The 19,871-nt window shown below is 35.3% G+C and overlaps 1 protein-coding gene across 9 annotated transcripts in view; it reads right to left on the bottom strand.

Annotated features, from left to right (window-relative positions):
- Positions 1 to 19,871, bottom strand: part of DMXL2 (Dmx like 2) — a 150,011-nt gene that overhangs the window by 71,269 nt on the left and 58,871 nt on the right. For all 9 annotated transcript variants that reach the window (XR_014059101.1, XR_014059102.1, XR_014059100.1 and 6 more), the window contains exons 7-13: positions 13,079 to 13,257; positions 11,189 to 11,372; positions 8,538 to 8,712; positions 3,991 to 4,230; positions 2,991 to 3,262; positions 1,452 to 2,148; positions 994 to 1,115 (exon numbers count right to left, since the gene is read on the bottom strand). Coding sequence is in view for 6 of the 9 variants with exons in the window: in XM_081508231.1 (XP_081364357.1) it covers positions 994 to 1,115; positions 1,452 to 2,148; positions 2,991 to 3,262; positions 3,991 to 4,230; positions 8,538 to 8,712; positions 11,189 to 11,372; positions 13,079 to 13,257 (1,869 nt within the window). In the remaining 3 variants the exon portion in view is untranslated. The remainder of the gene's footprint in view (positions 1 to 993; positions 1,116 to 1,451; positions 2,149 to 2,990; positions 3,263 to 3,990; positions 4,231 to 8,537; positions 8,713 to 11,188; positions 11,373 to 13,078; positions 13,258 to 19,871) is intronic.

Genomic DNA, 19,871 nt, shown 5'->3' with positions numbered 1-19,871 from the left:
TGATCTCTCTCGCCTCTGAATTATGAAATAGTGTTTGCCAATTGACTACATATCACCTTCAGACACCTCTTCTGTCTTAAACTGTTATTTAAACTTTTATTAATAATTTCTCTCCTCAACTAAATTTAAATCTCCTTAAAGGCAGACACTGTATTCCCTATACATCTAGGGACACATGACAGGCATTCAAAAACAGTCACTGATTTTCAATATTGGGAGCATTTTTATTACAGAAGTTACTTTATAAAAAGCCATGTTTTCATAGCTAAATGGAAAATTCACCATTCAAATCTGAGTATTAACTAACATGCATGACTTCCAGCTGAAATACAGAACCAGTGCAATGAGATACTGCCACCCACTGATAACATATTCTAACTATAGGACTTTTTAAAATAATGACTCAAGCTAAGAAAAGTTCAAATTTTCCCAACCTAAACATAGAGCTTGATGCTACTGCTACTGCTAAGTCGCTTCAGTCGTGTCCGACTCTGTGCGACCCCACAGATGGCAGCCCACCAGGCTCTGCCGTCCCTGGGATTCTCCAGGCAAGAACACTGGAGTGGGCTGCCATTTCCTTCTCCAAGAGCTTGATGAAGCTCCCTTAAAACCTTTCTTGAACAAAGAAAAATTAACGGAACCAAACAAGAGAGTGAAAAATGTCAAGATAAAAAGATATTTTAGGAAAAAAATTCATATTTATTTCTTTAAATGTAAAACTAATGTGTGATGTATAAACTGTAATTTTTTTATGGACCACAGGGATCCTAGTTCCTTGACCAGGGATTGAATCGGGGCCACAGCAGTGAAGGCATCATTAGATGGTAATTTTGACTCATGTACCTTGAAACACAAATTAAGGAAAAACAAACTAGTTACAGAGATCCCAGAACAGATGCTTACTCCCTGAACATCTACTAACAAATGAAAGTCCTAGACAAAAGAGAATGCTTCTTAGCTTAGATATATTAATAAAGATTAGGAAATACTTACTGAAGATTCTGGATCTGACAGTTCATCCAATAATTTCCTTGCATCTACTACAGCTTGGTAGAGTCTCAGCTTTTTGCCATCCGAAGCAACAAAGCAAGCACTAGCAGAATTGCAATACGTGCCTGACAAAGTAAACACTCTGCATTATAATATATATTTTTATTACTGACTGAAATGCAAGAAAAAAATTACATACTTCTCTTTTTAGGTATAACCATGGTCCAGAATCACAATGAAATGGATACAATTAATAAATATAAACTTATCAACAAAAAATTCAATAGAAAATAGGTTATGAGAGCGAAAAAATTAAAAACAAACTTTTAGAAACTCTAAAGTCGGATACCTACATTTGAATACTTATTAAGTATAAATAAGTATAATAAGTATAAATTACTTTGTATATAAATAATAGTTTTAAAGCTTTTATTAATTTTACTATTAAAATGAACACTTACCAAGACAGTAACTGGGAATAAGAGTTGGAAGCCAAGCAACATTAGAGAAGGCTGAAGTATGTAAAGAGTTAATTCGTGCCAACTCTGACACTCCTCCAGTGTATGACAAGGGTCCTATTGGGTCCACACGCCACAGAATAAGTTCACTGTAGATGGCATTCGGGTCATGAAATGTACGCGTTGCTGCATTTCTGAGAGGTTGTTTCAAGGAACCCTTTATGTGTCTTACAGGATCTATCAGTCTACTTAATTTACTGTCTGAGTCCCACTGAAAATCTGATTCAGGAGTTAACAGAGCATTATGATGAGATGATGTCAATAATAATGGTAAAACTGAATGACATGCCAGGTCATTGAGGTGAAATCGATGACCACAATATCTAAATTTGTGAGACACAGTTAGAACAGTGGTAAAGGCAGACTTATCAGCAAATGTGACTGCCCACTGATTGAGAGAGCCATCTATGTGTTTAGAGACCATCATTACTGTGGGAGCAAAAATGTTCATATTTGTACTGTGTGATCCAGAGTGCATCAGTGATCCACGAGGACTGCATTCAGCCAGCATGTCTTGGTGTAAGGGAGTGTGGTGAGAATCTTTCGCAGCATTTATACAGGCATACATCATGATATTCTTACTAAGAGAGCTTGCATCACCAGATGGAAATGCAACAGGAATCCGAGAAGAAAAAGAAACCTGAAAAACACAATTATTATGACTCAGTGTAAGTAGTTTGCCTCCTCTCAAAGTCTTCCAAAAATACTTTAATTTTCAAAATGTCAAACCTCAGCTTCCTAGCAAAAAATATCATTTTCAACTTCATTATGTTCTAATCCTTTTCCTCTATTTATATAATATCATCTCTATTCATAGCCTATGAGAAGAGTGAAGAAATAGTTGCAGGTGTCTTGCCTGTACATCTAAATGACTACAGCTACAAATCTAAACAAATATTGTTCAGAAAGGTAACAGATAAAGATAGTTGGATTTAATGAATAAAACTGGAGAAGTGGGGGGACTCATCCTGAGTCACATTTTTAGGATAGTTTCTTGAGTGCTAAGTCATTTTAGTCATGTCCGACTCTTTGCGACCCTATGGACTGCAGCCCTCCAGGCTCCTCTGTCCATGGGATTCTCCAGTCAAGAATACTGGAGTGGGTTGCCATCCCTTCCTCCAGGGGATCTTCCCACCCAGTGACTGAACCCTCGTTTCTTATGTCTCCTGCACTGGCTACCTGGGAAGCCCCCTAGGGTAGTTTCTTAAGTTTATTCAAAATACTGTTAATTCCTATGGAAAAAACGTAATATACACATATTCAGACGTTCACTATTGCATTTCACAGTTAAATTAACTTTACTTGAATTAATCAAGTTTGTAAAATTGGCTATTATTGATCCCCTTTGGGAGCAAGTTATTCTCTTCTCAGTTGCTTATCAAAAATAAAATAGTTGAGTATTTCTGAAAAACTGCTAAATCTGAATGGCATCTGTTTCACTTTTTTAAGAAATGTAAAAACTGCTTCATCAGTAAAATATACCTGGACTTGTCTAAATATTCCAGGATTATATTCATCCAAATACTTTACATGCCACACTAGGAAGGTACCGTCTACTGGGTGTATGGTAAAAAGCATGTCAGGATTCTTATTCCATTCAGCTAGCAGCATTTCGATCTTCCGATCAAGCAAGACCGTAGGCAGTGGCATTGATATAATAGGCCGTGAATAGGTTCTAGGACTTCCCTCTCTTTCCGCATCTTCATGTTCTGATGATCCTGTACCTGCTTCAGATTCTCTATCTAGGGATAATTCTAAATCAGAAAATAAATTCATCAGTACATACTAATAATACTATAAAAATTCACTTACATACTCAGTCAGTTCAGTCGCTTAGTCATGTCCAACTCTTTGCAAACCCACTGACTGTACCCTACCAGGCTCCTCCTTTTGTGGAATTTTCCAGGCAAGAGTATTGGAGTGGGTTGCCATTTCCTTCTCCAGCAGATGTTTCCAACCGAGGGATTGAACCCAGGTCTCCCACATTGCAGGCAGAGGCTTTACCCTCTGAGCCACTGAGGAAGCCTATTTACATACTAGACAATCAATAAACAGCATACTATCTTTAGAGATCATGAATCCCTTTCCCAATTTATGGCCGGGGGAAAAAAAAACAAGGAAGGAAATTATTTTCTGGTCTGAACTGAAATTTACTGTATTTCTTAGTTTTAGATAAATCAAAATTTCATTCACACTATCACATTATCTTTATCATTTCTATTATTGGCAAAACCTGTCCCCTGCACCCCCCACCCCCACCAAAAAACATGGCTTGCAAAGTAATACATCACTCAAAGCAATACATTCTAAGAAAGCAAAGTTAGATGGTAGATGGTCCATATTATGTGGTCAGAAAAGATCTGTGGAATGAATGAAAAAGTGAAAAGGAAGGAGAGGAGGAAGGAAAGATTACAAACCAAAAGTGGCTTCACAAAAAGCTGTCAGCCTGAAAAAAAGAAAAACCTGAATACAGGATACTCACCATGATCTAGTTTCATATGTAAACCCCTCTCTCTTTCCTCCTGTGAACGTTCCTCATCTTCTTTATCGCCTTCGTCGCTTTCATGATCTACCTGCCTTTCAGAAAGTTTTCTTAACTGCTGCATAAATATTTCAGTAGATGATGTAAAATGAAATTCTTTGTTGTTTAACCAATGAACTACAAAGCCCCCATTTCCATCATCAATGTTAAATACAGTGCCAACCAAGACATTTGGAATATCTGTGGAATCAAAAAAGATAAAATTTCTACATGAATTCTTAACATCTTTTAAAATATTACATGTGCTTAGAAAGACCAATTCCATTACACAAAAAAATGTGCTAAACAAAAAGTAAACATAACTCTAGCAGGATTTGAAATTTTAATTAAATTTAATGGCAAATGAATTAATAGCATAGACTTACTTTGGAATTAATCATTTAAAAGCCAAACACACCAAATGCACAAACTTTTATTGAATCCTGGTTTGGGGACAAGGGAACAGAAAGATATAACAGAAAAGCAGCTCTAAAAGACATCTTTGAGATGACTGAAATTTAACTATAAAGATTAGAGACAACAGAATTATTTCTAATTTTCTTAGGTACAATAATGATATTGTGATTATGTGAGAGAATTTCCTTATTCTTAGGAGACACTTGCTAAATTATGTAAGGGTGATGTGCTATGATGTGTTACTTTGAAAACATTAAGAAAAAATTTCACTCACACACCCCCACATACACACATACATATGTGTGTATACACAGAGAGAATAAAGCAATTGGGAAAATGTTAGCAACTGTTGAATCAAAGTGGGTGAAATGAGTGTTCACTGTACTATTCTTCCAACTTTGTTGACTGTTTTACACTTTCCTTAAAAACTGAGGCAAATAATGCTAAGAAAGAACACAGGAAGGCAAGCAGACTTCTAAGTATAGCAGATTTTCTCCACGTGGGGTAACTGAAATTCATGCCATAGATCAATTCATGCAAAACAGCATAATTCAAAAAAAACCCAACAATCTCTTAATCCAAAATCAAATTATAAAGAACCCACTTAACAGAAAGAAAAAAAGACTGTCCTCTGCAAAAGAAGTGAGAATCTAAAGATGAAATAAGTAATATATTCTAGAAGTGTTTTATTCATAAATATCAATGTTAAATAAAGCTCCAAAGTGTTCTTTTTTTCCAATTCCTGGGTTACAAGCCTAGTTTTCTAACAGAAATGAAACAAATCAAAATAAGAAATGCAAATTAACAATCCTATAAAACAGTACATACCTGAAACACTACATACCTATGTACTAGGTAAAAATCCTAATCTCAACCCAAATCTTATCATGGACAAATATTCTGACTGTAAGACATCCTAAAAGATAACTGAGAGATAACTCTCTTGAGACATTTTTTTGAAGAGTGATTATTCTAAATTAGTGGGATTTAAAGAGAAATAAATGCATTTAAAATTTGAAAGATGGTAACGATAACCCTATATGCGAGACAGAATAAGAGACACAGATGCATAGAACAATTTTATGGACTCTGAGGGAGAAGGTGAGGGTGGGACGTTCTGGGAGAATAGCATTGAAACATGTATATTATCATATGTGAAACAGAACACCATTCCATGTTCGATGCATGAGACAAGGGCTCAGGGCCGGGGCAATGGGATGACCCAGAGGGATGGGATGGGGAGGGAGGTGGGTGGGGGGTCCAGGAAGGGGAACACTTGTAAACCCATGGAAAAAAGAAAAAAAAAAAAAAAAATTAAAAAAAAAAAAAAAGAATCTAGATGTTACTAGAACTATAACATTAGAATATACTTTTTATCAGAAGATACATTTTGAAATATTTAGGTAATGTTGTAAAATATTTAGGGGATGAAGGAAAATGTCAGTGACTACTTTCAAATGGCTCGGCCAAAGATAATGGAGAAGGGAGCAAAGGTACACACACACACACACACACACACACAAAAGCAAAGGTGCGTGTGCGCACACACACACACACAAAGATAATGGAGAAGGGAGCAAAGGTACACACACACACACACACACACACACACAAAAGCAAAGGTGCGCGCGCGCGCACACACACACACACACACACACAAAGATAATGGAGAAGGGAACAAAGGTACACACACACACACACACACACACAAAAGCAAAGGTGCGCACGCGCACACACACACACACAAAGATAATGGAGAAGGGAGCAAAGGTACACACACACACACACACACACACACACACACACACCACACGAAGAGAGAGAATAAAAGCAAACATGGTGAAAGGTTAATGATTGAATCTGGGTAAAGCGCACATGGGTATTCACTATACTATGCTTTCAGCTTTACTCTAGGGTTGAGAGTTTTTCCTTAAAAAAAAAAAGGCGGAGAAGTCCTGCAGTATAAAATTATTTGTATTTAACAAACAATTAGGTCAACCTAAATGTACTTTTTTACAAACAGTACCTATAAACACATGATGTTAAATATTTGTACAAAATAATTTTTAAAATAATGTGTAGATAAGTTAGGGTGAAGCTGGTTAAAACTGGCTAAATGGCGAAAGTTAATAAAAATGCTAGAAAACAAGGCCTAATGCCCATAAGAACACATCTAGTACTTAGACTCAAATGATATAACAGAATGCCTATCCACAAGGAATGATCCCGTGATCCTATTTCATTTGATTAGAATAGTATATACTGGTAAAAGGCAAAGCTTTCTAACACAATATCTGCATACTATCACTGATTGTTTTTTGTTTGAAGTTCAGTCTTCATCATAGCCAATAACTCAAGCTAAGGTTCTTTTACAAAGGTTGAAAATCTATAAAAATCTAAAACCACCACCATTTCGAAAATAAGTGATGTTATAAATCTTAGAATACAATTAAGATATTAGGTCAGAAAAGATATTGAAAAAAACATTTAATCAGGTAGCATAGCAAACTTCTATTACTCAATAGAAGTATAATGTAAACCACAAATACAAGGCCAATACATAATTTTTATTTTAGTAGCCATATTATATAAACAGGTAAACTTAATTTTAATAATACATTTTATCTGACCCAATATATGTAAAATATTATCATTTCAACATGTAATCAATATTAAATAAAAGTATTAATAAGAGATCTTACATTATTTCATTGTTTTCTAAAGTCTTAAAAATCCAGTGTGTATTTTAGAGCATATCTCAATTTAGACTACCCACATTGCAAGTGCTCAAACAGCTACATGTGGTTCATGGCCACCATACTGGACAACACACACTTATAACCACTACTATTCAATACAATGGGGTTAAGCATCTAAAGGTCACTTTTTCACACTCCATCTGCTGACTATCATCTTTTATAAATAAATATTTAAAAATAAAATCTTCTATCTTCACCCTGAAGCAACAGACTGCCATTTCAATAAAATACAACTATGTTTAGTTGCTAAATCATGTCTGACTCTTTTGCAACCCCATGGACTGTAGCCTACGACGCTCCCCTGACCATAGGATTTCCCAGGCAAGAATAATGGAATGGGTTGCCATTTCCTTCTCCAGGGATCTTCCCAAGCCAGGGATTGAACTGCATCTCCTGTATTGGCAGGTGGACTCTTTAACAATGAACCACCAGGGAAGCCCCATAACCACGTGTGCATGCTCAGTCATGTCTGACTCTGTGAGTCCATGGACGTAGCCTGCCAGGCTTCTCTGTCCATGGAACTTTCCAGGCAAGAATACTGGAGTGGCTTGCCATTTTCTCCTTCAGGGGATCTTCCTGACCCAGGGATCAAACCCATGTCTCCTGCGTCTTCTGTACTGGCAGGTGGATTCTTTACCCACTGCCCCATCTGGGAAGCCCAGATAAATCCCTCCTATAACTTTGTACAAATATAGTTCTTCTAGCAATATAATATGAAACTCCTAGGCCGTATCATATGTTTTTCATGCAGAAAGAAAACAATGACCTTAAACAGAAGCTTTAAATATGCTCTTGCCAACAATGAACCTGCCTCAAAATACTTCTCAACTACAGGGGAAGAAAAAAGCAAAAGTAAAATATAAAGGTTAGAAGAAAAACTACCTCAAATGCAGGACAAGAAAGTGTATGAGTATAAAACAAGATATGCTGAAATATAAAGGAAACTATACAAAAATATACTTAAAGTTATAAAGAAGAGTTGAGAAGAAAGAATAATAATGCAAATACAGAAGGAAGGAATATCACACTAATTAACCAAGCTGTCACTTCTGTTCATCCCCAGGTTCAACTAAAGCTCTAATTTACTTAGAAACTTTGCTATATTCTAGACAAACTAAGGTGTTCAAAAATACTTATCTGAAATTATTCCCTGAGAATCACAGTCTCAATTTAAGAAATGGTATCTTGTATTTCTATTCTAATTAAGAAGAATTTTAAAAGGAAACATGGAGTATTAATATAAAATTAAAAACAGGTTATAAAAGTAGCCCTACTTTTCTATTTATTTATGTTATTTCAGCAGATAGTAAGTAAAACTTTACTATCCTTTACCTGTGGCGGGGTTGATGCTTGCTGCAATGTGAAAATGACACAATGCATTTGCGTGGTGGGAAATATGTCTTTGAACTTCATGTGTTGCCGTCTGGTCAGGCTTTAATTCAGTGTGAGTTACAAGAACAGAAGATCTCCTTTGTCCTTTTCTTAAATTTTTCAAATGGTGTATTGTCTAAAACAGAAAAATAATTACTAAATCTAAGTCTGGGAAGTCTAACTAATGCTGATCAAAGTACTTTTGATAATTAAGGATCTTACAATTTTCCTTTCTGTAAAACCTGTAAGAAAATTTAACTACACTAGAACAACTCTGAATATATTCTCCATTGGCCTTGCAAACTTTATAGTTCAAGGCAGCAGTTGCTCAAAAACACTTATTATCTACAGAAACTGCTATAAAGATCAGGAGTCCAAAGTCTAGTTTTGGGGGGATATCCCAGTACTGAGATGAAATTTACTAGTCATATGAGTGTAAAAAAAAAATTCCAAATCTTCCTACCAGAAAGAATATTCCTCCTCAAAATTCTCACTGTTCTCTAGGCAAGAATGATCAGAGTGGGTTGCAATTTCCTTCTCCAGGGGATCTTCCTGACCCAGAGATCGAACCCAGGTCTCCTGCATTGCAGGCACATTCTTTACCTTCTGAGCCACCAGGGCAGACCCGAGAACTACATAGCCAGCTAAATAACCATATATAACCTCTATTATAAAGACAAAAAGAGGGTACAAAAATACAGAATAACAACGGGAAACCTTAACTTAGTGTAGCCAGAAAAGACCTCATGAAAGTGATGACCTGTGGAATTTGCTTAAATTGTGACAGGTATCTATGATAAAAATTCTGTACCGACATATCCCATCATCTGACCTATTCTGATATGGGGCCATGTCAACTCTCGGCACCATCTTTTCTCCACATCATAATTCCACCTCATGGCACTTCTTTATTGTGTCACATAACCACCCCCAAAACCATGCCTAATAATATTTAATAATATACCATTCTTTTCATTTATTCCTCACATTCAGTTAAATAAAATGTAGCATCCTCTCAGTTATTTCTGTATTAAGATAAAACATCTGCACCTTTCTTTCAATTCCACAGCTCTTGTCCCTTTTCGTGTGAAAAACAGTATCAGTTCTATGGTGTGTCCTCTGTCTCTGGTCTCCCTATTTCTTTCTTTGATTAAACCTATCAAATTATTTTTCACTCGATCTTTGAGCTTTATCATTATTTTAAATTATATTGGCAAGGCCAATTATTTTCTCCTAGAAACAAAAGGTATAATTTAAGTATATATAGAATTATATAGATCTTACAGTTAGGAGTTTTGTAGGAAAGGATGTTAGAAAGCAAAATAGCTTGTAAGTCAGGTAATCAGGCTTTTTCTATTAAAAACGATTTTAACACTATTATTGAACAACATTTTATTAAAAGAGTACAAAACTGTGGCAAATCACTGATTATATATTACATTTTTGCTTTTATTGTTATGTGGCAGTAATTAAGTTTAACAAATACTTGAAAAGCAATATATTAGGTAACATGCAGGATACAAAAATATCTAAAAGTCCTTAAGCCTCCAAAAGCTTATACATAACTTAAGGATAAAATGTTACACAAGTATATATAAATTACTGTAAACATTTAGTAAATACTTTTCCCTACTAAATTGCAATCAATATCAAAACATACTATAACTCTGTTCTGACTTCTGCTTTTAATTTCATTTATGATTTAAATGTTGTAAAAAATGTATAAATAGTGCCTAATCACAGATAGTATCAGAGCAGGACTACTTTATACAAAATTTTAAAGGACCACATCCTTAGCCTATCAAACCCCCAAAATACTTCTGCCTGCTGAAAATGCAAAAACCACTTTGGCCATGCAACCATTAAAGTGTTCATGTAAATATGCAATGTAAAAGTATAATTAGTAATGTAGAGAGATGTTTATAACACATTAAATATAAAAAGCAAGTTATAAAACATTACTACAATCTCAATCTTATAAATAAAGAAAAAAATGCACAAACACACATACTGGAAGAGTCGGATTCGAAACTCCACATTTTTTTCCTTTTCCCTAATTTAATTTTAGAATAAGCATAAGCAATATGTTTATATCATTTTATTCCCTAATCATAATGGGCACAATAGTTCACACTATATTATAAAAATCTAATTTCTTAAGACAGCACTTTTATAGTGTATTTAAAACTTAGAAAAATTATTTCACTTTGAAAATAGTAAACCATGAAAACTATGCAATTATATAAGTTCACTTCATATCTTAACACTTTTATTCTTATTCACAGTCATTTTTAACTTTATTTTTTAATTATAAGTCACTTTTAGTTAGTAAAATTCAATCCTCACGAAACAAAAGCAAAATATTTCTGTTTATTTTTTAAAGGTTATTGTGGTATTTTACTTTTTTATCTTCTGGCTGCACCATGAAGCTTGCAAGATCTTGGTTCCCTGACCAGGGACTGAACCTGGGCCCTGGTAGAGAAAGCACCTAGTCCTAACCACTGGACCACAAGGGAATTCCCTACAAAATATTTTTAATTACAACCATTTCAAGGACTTTTACATGACACATTATCTTCAAGATTCATTTACTGTTTTATATAATATAGTACCTCAAGAGCATGCTGTATTCTGTCTTTGTGTTTTCCAGCATGAGTAAGGTTGATGGAAATGCTGGAAGTGGTAGTCTCACAAATCTGCTCACCCAAAAGACAGTCTTCTGGAAGTACGGTTTCTGCCCAGAGCCGGCAAACACCATCATGGCATGAAGTTAATAACACATTACAAACAGAACCTCTAATAATAAAGAGAAGTAAACAAAAGTTACAATGAATACCAATGCCATCAAAAATTAAAGGCTATTCATACTTAGCTCCTCATGCTTAAAGATGACATTAGTAAAAAACTAACAGTATGATCTATCTGCAGTTACTTTTCCAATAATGATAATGGATTTCTACTGACTATTTCACACTCTCACCAACACCCATTTATTACCTGCTCAGACCTGCAAGGTGGCAGGCTGGACCTAGGATGTAATCTGTTACTATAAAATAAGAACAACCTAACTGTGCCTGACACTCACCTTAATTCATTAAACTCTGAATAGCTAAACTAAATGACAGTATAGTATGCGTCCAACTGATTTAGAAGTTACACTGTGTGGAGAAAAAGTATCAATCAAAGAGCTTGAAATCACACACAGTACTGCTGAACATCATAAAAACTAGGAAGTCGGGGTGACAAAGGAAACAAATTAATGCCAGATTATATAAATGTAATCTGCTTGAAAACAAGGCTCTGGAGGATTAGTATCTCCTAAACAAAACAAACAAAACAGCAAAAGGAAACCTACATTTCTGTCATTACAAATTACAAAATGACCATAATAAAAGATCATTAATTATAATTAAACTATGTGGTTTATCACAGTAGTTGCTTTATCCTTCTTATAATCGAAACAGTTACAAACAGGGAAACAAATGTATTAATAAAACTGTAAGGAGACTATAATTTCAAACTATAAATCAATTTCCACTAAGTTAAGCAAAAATGTCACAGTATCAAGCAGCTGAAGTGACTTAACCGCTCATCATGAAAAAAAAAGGCGCAAAAAATTTTCCTGTTAAAAAAAATGCTTACACAGAATCTGACTCAGTCCAAAGGTAAAGTGTTCTGCCAATGTTTTCCATAGATGCAAATAACTTAAGCAGATTAAGTTAGAATAGCCTTTTATTTAGGTTCCAAAACTGTATACATTCCCCATGTTATCATTTACTGAGACCCACTCTGAATGTGCTATATTTCCCACCAAGGACAAATGGTGCTCAGATATACTTAGCAGATGAAATAACCCTTCCTCAAAAATGAATACAGATTTCTAAGCAAGCATTTTTAGAACTTACATATAATACAAGAATCATTTGTTTAGGCTATTTTATAGCTTGCTTAATCTTTCAAATGCTTTTAAAAGATGCTGAAACAATGAGGAAAAATTTGATAAGTTTCTGTTGCTAGCCTTAAGAAAAAGTTGGGACACTTCATTCACTGTATGTGATGACGCTTTCCCAGCGTGTGGATGACTAACAGTTTATTACTATGTTTTATTCTTCCTTAATGTGTGCTTTTCTGTTACCTGCAAACATTTGCTTCTTAGAATCTATTGCTGCTGCTAATCCTGACGATACTAGCTAATGCTGCCTGGGCACACACAATGTGCAAAGGCCTGTATAAGCATTCACACGCACTCACGTATTTTAGTCTCCTACAACTCTCTGAGGTAGGTACTATTGCTACCCTCATCTACAGCGGCAAAGAGAGTTTAAGAAATTTAGTCAAAAGTTCACAAAGCTGGTAACAACAGCAGAATCTGAATTCAGGCAGTTAACACCCAGAATCTATGCTCTTAACTGTCACCGTATCAATCAAAAGAACTTTTGTTTTCATTATTTTTATAAACATCTAAGTATACAAAATGAAGTTATATGACACATTTGTCTAACCTGGGCATATACTTGCTAGTTTTACGCCATGAAAAACCTGTTACAGCTCGTGGATGTGCCAAATACACAAAGGAAAACTGAGTAGACGCCTGTCTCCTTTTCACTTCATGATGATCCTGAGGTATAATTGAAGACTTCCAACCAGTCATAGGATACCACACTTTCAAAAGACAATCATCCTGTAAAAATATATAGGCCAATATAAAATTAATTTGTACACACACAATTCAAAATTTAAGTGGTTTGAACAGAAGCTTTAAAAATTAACCTATATATAAAAATACATATATATAAAGTTTTTATATATAGTACAGAACTAAATCTAAATCTACTAATAAAATGATGCTTATTACTCTAAATGATACCATTCATGAAGGATAAATGGACCATGTGCTGATTATCAATATTCTCTACACAAAGGTGGTTTTCAAATACAGATTGAAGCCAAACTCCCCCACTTCAATACACCAGGGTCCTCCCTGTACAGAAAAGACTCAAAAGACTCTGAAACCAGATGCTAGCTTGGATAAGAAAGAAGCCCTGTTATCTGGCACTGTTATCCTCTTCTCCATTCTGAAGAGATCTGAAAGGATAAGACAAACCTTTTTTAAAAAATTCTTCTTATTCTAAGTCAGGATGCAGCAAAGTTTTCCTGTAAAGGACCAAGTAAGCTTTGCGGACCACACAGCCTCTGATACAGATTTTTCTTGGTTTTGTGTTGGGTTTTTTTCTTATAACCCTTTAAAAATGTAAAATCCATTCTTGGCTCATGGGCCATAGTATGTTCTTATGATGAGAAGGCATTTAGGCAGTTTTTGGGAACCACCTTTATGCCCACTTAAGATATTTACAGGTATACCAATAGGCACTGGTAATTATTTTACTTAGTTCTAAGAATTTTGTTGAAAGGCCTAAACAATTTTATCTTATTTAACAGGAACTATCTCTTTTATAGTGCTTCATCCTCAATGGTGAAAAGTACATAAAGGAAAATAATAAAATAACATTTATGGAAAAAAATCTCAATCTCTAAGAAACAATGAAATTATGTGTTTCTGAGAAGTGTGTATAGGTGCAAATATTTTCATCTGAACTGGACAAACATTTCTGCCTCTTTTCCATCTTAGTATTCATTCTTAATCTATACTACATAATGTATGTTTCTCCTGAAGGCTCATTTACTCAGATATCTGATTTACACAGTAGATCTCGTTAAGTACTTACTCTGAGACAAAGCACTTAACCATGCCCTAGCTGTTTTCCTCCAAGTACCTTCTCCACCTAGTATCATTTTCACCTTCCCAAATTTACTGCACAACCTTCCTCCAAGTACCTTCTCCACCTAGTATCATTTTCACCTTCCCAAATTTACTGCACAACCTATGTCAGTAGTTTCAGATTATGTACCATAAAAACCCTTAACATACCTGAGAGCCCCTAAGGAGTCAAAAAGGAAAGTCAGAGAGCCTCCACAACCAAAGCAATCTAGCCCCTTCTCCCATTCCCACTAGCTCCCCCCTCAAGTGAAGCAGCCTCAACACTTTTATCTATTTACTGTCTAAAACTCTAAAACCACAAAGAATTAAACTAGAAATCAGTACTATAAAGAGAAAAAATTCTCAAGTATTTATAAACTAATCAAAAACACTTCTAAATTACAAGAGAAAATTTTAAATATGTCAAACTGAAGCAAAATAAAAACAAAACATCAAACTTGGGGGGTTGTAGCTACATGAGTGCTTAGAAGGAAATGTATAGCTTTAGATGCAATACATCAAGAAAGAAGAAAGGTTGCAAATCAATGGTTTAAGCTTCGACCTGAAGCATCAAGTAAAAGAAGAGCAAAAAGAACTCACATTAAAGAGATAAGAGGGAGAATAAAAACCAATGAAATAAAATACAAAAAAAAAAAAAATCAAGAAATCAAGGGATCCAAAAGCTATTTTTGAAAAGATCGATAAAATTGATGATCTAGAGTGATCAAAAACATTTAGACAGAAAACACAAATTATCGTTATCAAGAATGAAAGATAGGACATTACTACAGATCCCATAAACAACAAAGGAACTGGGGAATATCATGAACAATTTTATCCCAATCAATTCAACAATGTATGTTAAATCCCTTAGAAGATAATTTCAAAACAACTGACAAAGGAGGAAATAGAAAACCTGCATAGCTCTACATCTATTAAAGATGCTGAATTCACAATTTGAAATCTTCTCACCAAAGGACAAAACAAAACCCTAAAACTGTAACTAAAATCCTAGCCTAGATGGCTTTACTGATGAATTTTACCAAATATTTAAGGAAGAAATAGCACCAATCCTTCACAAACTGTTTCAGAAAATTAAGGAAAAAATGATCTCATTGTATTAGAGCATTATTATTAGCCAGACACCAAAACCAAAGACATAAAAAAGCTATACATGAATATATTTCATAAACAAAGATGCAAACACCTTTAAACTTAATCCAGCAATATGTTAAAAAACAAGTTTTGACTGAGTGGAGTTTATCCCAGCAAAGAGAAGTGGGTTTAACATTGGAAAAATCAGTAACTGCATTTCATCATATTATTGATAACAGAATGAAAAAGAAAACCTACATAATTATCTCACTATATGCAGAAAAAGCACTTGACAAAAGTAAACACTAATTCATGGAGGAAAAATAACACTCTCAACACACAGAAATAGGAAAAATAAAAGGGAATACACATCACATGATCAAGTTGAGTGACTCTATGATAAACCTTCAACTTATATCATATATAGTGGTGAAAGACAATGCTTTTCCCGTAAAACTGGGAGCAATACAAGAACATCTGCTCTCATCATTTCTACTCAACAAATTGTACTAGATGTCCTAGTATTTGCAATATATTGGGTAAGGGAAAAAAATAAAAGGCATACAGATTAGAAAGGAAGAAGTAAAACTGTCTTTATTCACAAAATTCGGAGAAAACTAACCAAAAAGGCTGCTAGAACTGATAAGCAAGATCATGAGATTAACGATCAAAATTCAAAAATCAACTCTATTTCTATATGTTATCAATAATTAGAAATGCAATTTTTGTAAATACGTTTTACATTAGGAAGATAAACTTAAATTGTGTACACTGAAAATGATGAAACACTGCTCAGAGCAAGAAAACCTAAATAAAAAGAGAAGTATACCACTTCTGTAGATAAGAAGACCAACTATTACTAATGTACAATTCTTCTCAAGTTGATCTGTAGAGATAATATGTAAACATTATCAAAATCACAGCAGGGGTTTTTTTTTTTTTGGTAGAAACTGACAAAATTTGTATGGAAATCAAAGGACTGGCACCACCAAAAATATTTTAAAAGAAAAGAAAAAAGTTAGAGGAGTAACAGACTTAGAACTTAAGGTTGCTGAAGGGGAAGAGAGGTAGGGAGTTTGGGATGGTCATGTACACAATGCTATATTTAAAATGGATAACCAACCAGGCCCTACTGGATAGCACCAGGAACTCGACTCAGTGTTGCATGACTGCCTGGATAAGAAGGGGGTTTTGGGGAGAATGGATACATGAATATGTATGGCTAGTTCCCTTCACTTTCAACTGAAACTATCACAACATTGTTAATCGACTATCAGTTCAGTTCAGTCGCTCAGCTGTGTCCGACTCTTTGTGACCCCATGAACCGCTACACGCCAGGCAGTTAACCCAAAGTTAACTTCAGACTGAACAGTGAAAAGCTGAAAACATTTCCCCTAAGATCAGGAACAAGATAGGCTGTCCATTCTAATCAAACGTATTCAATACAGTTGTGGAAGTCCCAGCCACAGCAATCAGAGAAGAAAAATAAAGGAAATACATATTGTCACCGTTTCCATATGACATGACACTATTCACAGAAAACCCTTAAGACACTATCAGCAAATTACTAGCACTCATCAATGAATTCAGTAAAGTTGCCAGATAAAAAATTAATATACAGAAATCCGTTGCATTTCTAAGAGTCACAATGAAGTATCAAAAAGAGAAATTAAGGAATCAATCCCATTTATCACCACATAATAAAATACCAAGGAATAAACCTACCTAAGGAAGTAAAACCTGTACTCAGAAAACTATAAGACAATGATGAAATAAACTGAAGATGACACAAACAGATTGAAAGATATGCTGTGTTCTTAAACTGGAAGAATTAATATTGTTAAAATGACCATACTTGGAATTCCCTGTCAGTCTAGTGGTTAGGACTCAGAGCAATCTGCAGACTCAATGCAATCCCTATCAAAATATCAATGGCATTTTTCACAGAACTAGAAGAAATAATTTCAAAATTTATATGGAAACATACACAGAATTTAAATAAACCTATCAAGGAAACAACAACAAAAAAATTATTGAGCTGAAGATTTACTTGGGTATATGTTGGTGGAAAGGACTGTTTAATAAGTAAGACTCTAGCTTAGATAAAAAGTTAAAATACTCATAAGCCCTCCACAAATTTAATTTACCACACATTAAAAAATATAGATATTAGCTTCAGGTTCAAGTAGAATGACATGCACTCATCTCCTCCTGCGAGAGCATCAAAATCACAACCTTCAACAGGAGGACACTGGAATCTAGCAAAAAAAAAGATAGCCCACGTCCAAAGACAAAGAAGCTGAGGTGAGATGGCTTAAAGATTTACTGAGCATGACCTGCCCAGCAGAGTAAGATCCAGTTTTTCCCACAGCCAGCCCCTCCCATCAGGAAGCTTCCACAAGGCTCTTATCCTCATCCATCAGAGGGCAGACAGAATAAAAACTACAATCACAGAAAACTAACCAAACTGATCACATAGATCACAGCCTTGTCTAACTCAATGAAACTATGAGCCATGCCATGTATGGATACCCAAGACAGGTCATGGTGGAGAGTTCTGACAAAACATGGTCCACTGGAGAAGGGAATGGCAAACCAATTCAGCATTTTTGCTTTAAGAATCCCATGAACAGTATGAAAAGGCAAAAAGATATGACAATGAAAGACGAACTCCCCAGGTCGATAGGTGCCCAATATGCTACTGGAGAAGAGTGGAGAAACAGCTCCAGAAGAAATGAAGAGGCTGTGCCAAAGCAGAAACAATGCCCAGTTGTGGATGTGTCTGGTGGTGAAAAGTAAAGTCCAATGCTGTAAAGAACGATACTGCATGGGAACCTGGAATGTTAGATCCACGAATCAAGGCAAATTGGAAGTGGTCAAACAGGAGATGGCAAGAGTGAACACTGCCATTTTAGGAATCAGTGAACTAAAATGGACCAGAAAGGATGAATTTAATTCAGATGACCATTATAATACTGTGGCAAGAATCCCTTAGAAGAAATGGAGAGGCCTCATAAAAGAGTCCAAAATGCAGTACTTGGGTGCAATCTCAAAAATGACAGAATGATCTCAGTTCACTTCAAAGGCAAACTATTCAATGTCACAGAAATCCAAGAATATGCCCCAACCACTAATGCCAAAGAAGGTGAAGTTGAACAGTTCTATGAAGACCTACAAGACCTTCTAGAACACCAAAAAAAAAAAAAAAAAAATGATGTCCTTTTCATCACAGGGAACTGGAAAGCAAAAGTAGGAATTCAAGAGATACCTGGAGTAATAGGCAATTTGGACTTGGAGTACAAAATGAAGCAGGGCAAAGGTAACAGAGTTTTGCCAACAGAATACACTGGTCACAGCAAACAACCTCTTCCAACAACACAACAGACGACTCTACACATGGGCATCACCAGATGGTCACTAATGAAGTCAGATGATTATATTCTTTGCAGCCAAAAATGGAGAAGCTCTATATGGTCAGCAAAAACAAGACTGGGAGCTGACTGGGGCTTTGATCATGAACTTCTTATTGCCAAATTCAGATTAAATTGAAGAATGCAGGGAAAACCACTAGGCCATTCAGGTATGAACTAAATCAAATCCCTTAACGATTACACAGTGGAAGTAACAAATAGATTCAAGGAATTAGATCTGATAGACAGAATGCCTGAAGAGCTATGGACAGAGACTTGTAACACTGTACAGGAGGCTGTGATCAAAACCATCCCCAAGAAAAAGAAACACAAAAAGGCAAAATGGTTGTCTGAGGAGGACTTACAAATAGCTGAGAAGAGAGAAGTGAAAAGTAAAGGAGAAAAGGAAAAACACAGCCATCTGAACACAAAGTTCCAAAGAATAGCAAGGAGAGATAAGAAAGCCTTCCTCAGTGAAAATGCAAAGAAATAGAGGAAAAGAACAGAATGGGAAAGACTAGAGATTTCTTCAAGAAAATTAGAGATACCAAGGGAACATTTCATTCAAAGATGGGCACAATAAAGGACAGAAATGTAGAGACCTAACAGAAGCAGAAGATATTAAGAGGTGGCAAGAATACATAGAAGAACTATACAAAAACAATCTTAATGACCCAGATAACCATGATGGTGTGATCACTCACCTAGAACCAGACATCCTGGAGTGCAAAGTTAAGTGGACCACAGGAAGCATCACTAGGAACAAAGATAGTGGAGGTGATGAAATTCCAGCTGAGTTATTTCAAATCCTAACAGATGATGCTGTGAAAGTGCTGCACTCAATAGGCCAGCAAATTTGGAAAACTCAGCAGTGGCCACAGGACTGGAAAAGGTCAGTTTTCATTCCAATCTCAAAGAAGGGCAATGCCAAAGAATGTTCATACTACCACACAATTGCACTCATCTCACATGCTAGCGAGGTAATGCTCAAAATTCTTCAAACTAGGCTTGAACAGCACGTGAACCGAGAAC

This window comes from Giraffa tippelskirchi, chromosome 7 (genome assembly GCF_054371585.1).
Source record: "Giraffa tippelskirchi isolate mGirTip1 chromosome 7, T2T-mGirTip1v1.2.pri, whole genome shotgun sequence".
Taxonomy (NCBI): domain Eukaryota; kingdom Metazoa; phylum Chordata; class Mammalia; order Artiodactyla; family Giraffidae; genus Giraffa; species Giraffa tippelskirchi.
Note: the sequence above shows the minus strand (reverse complement) of the source record. Positions and strands in the feature narration are given on the sequence as shown.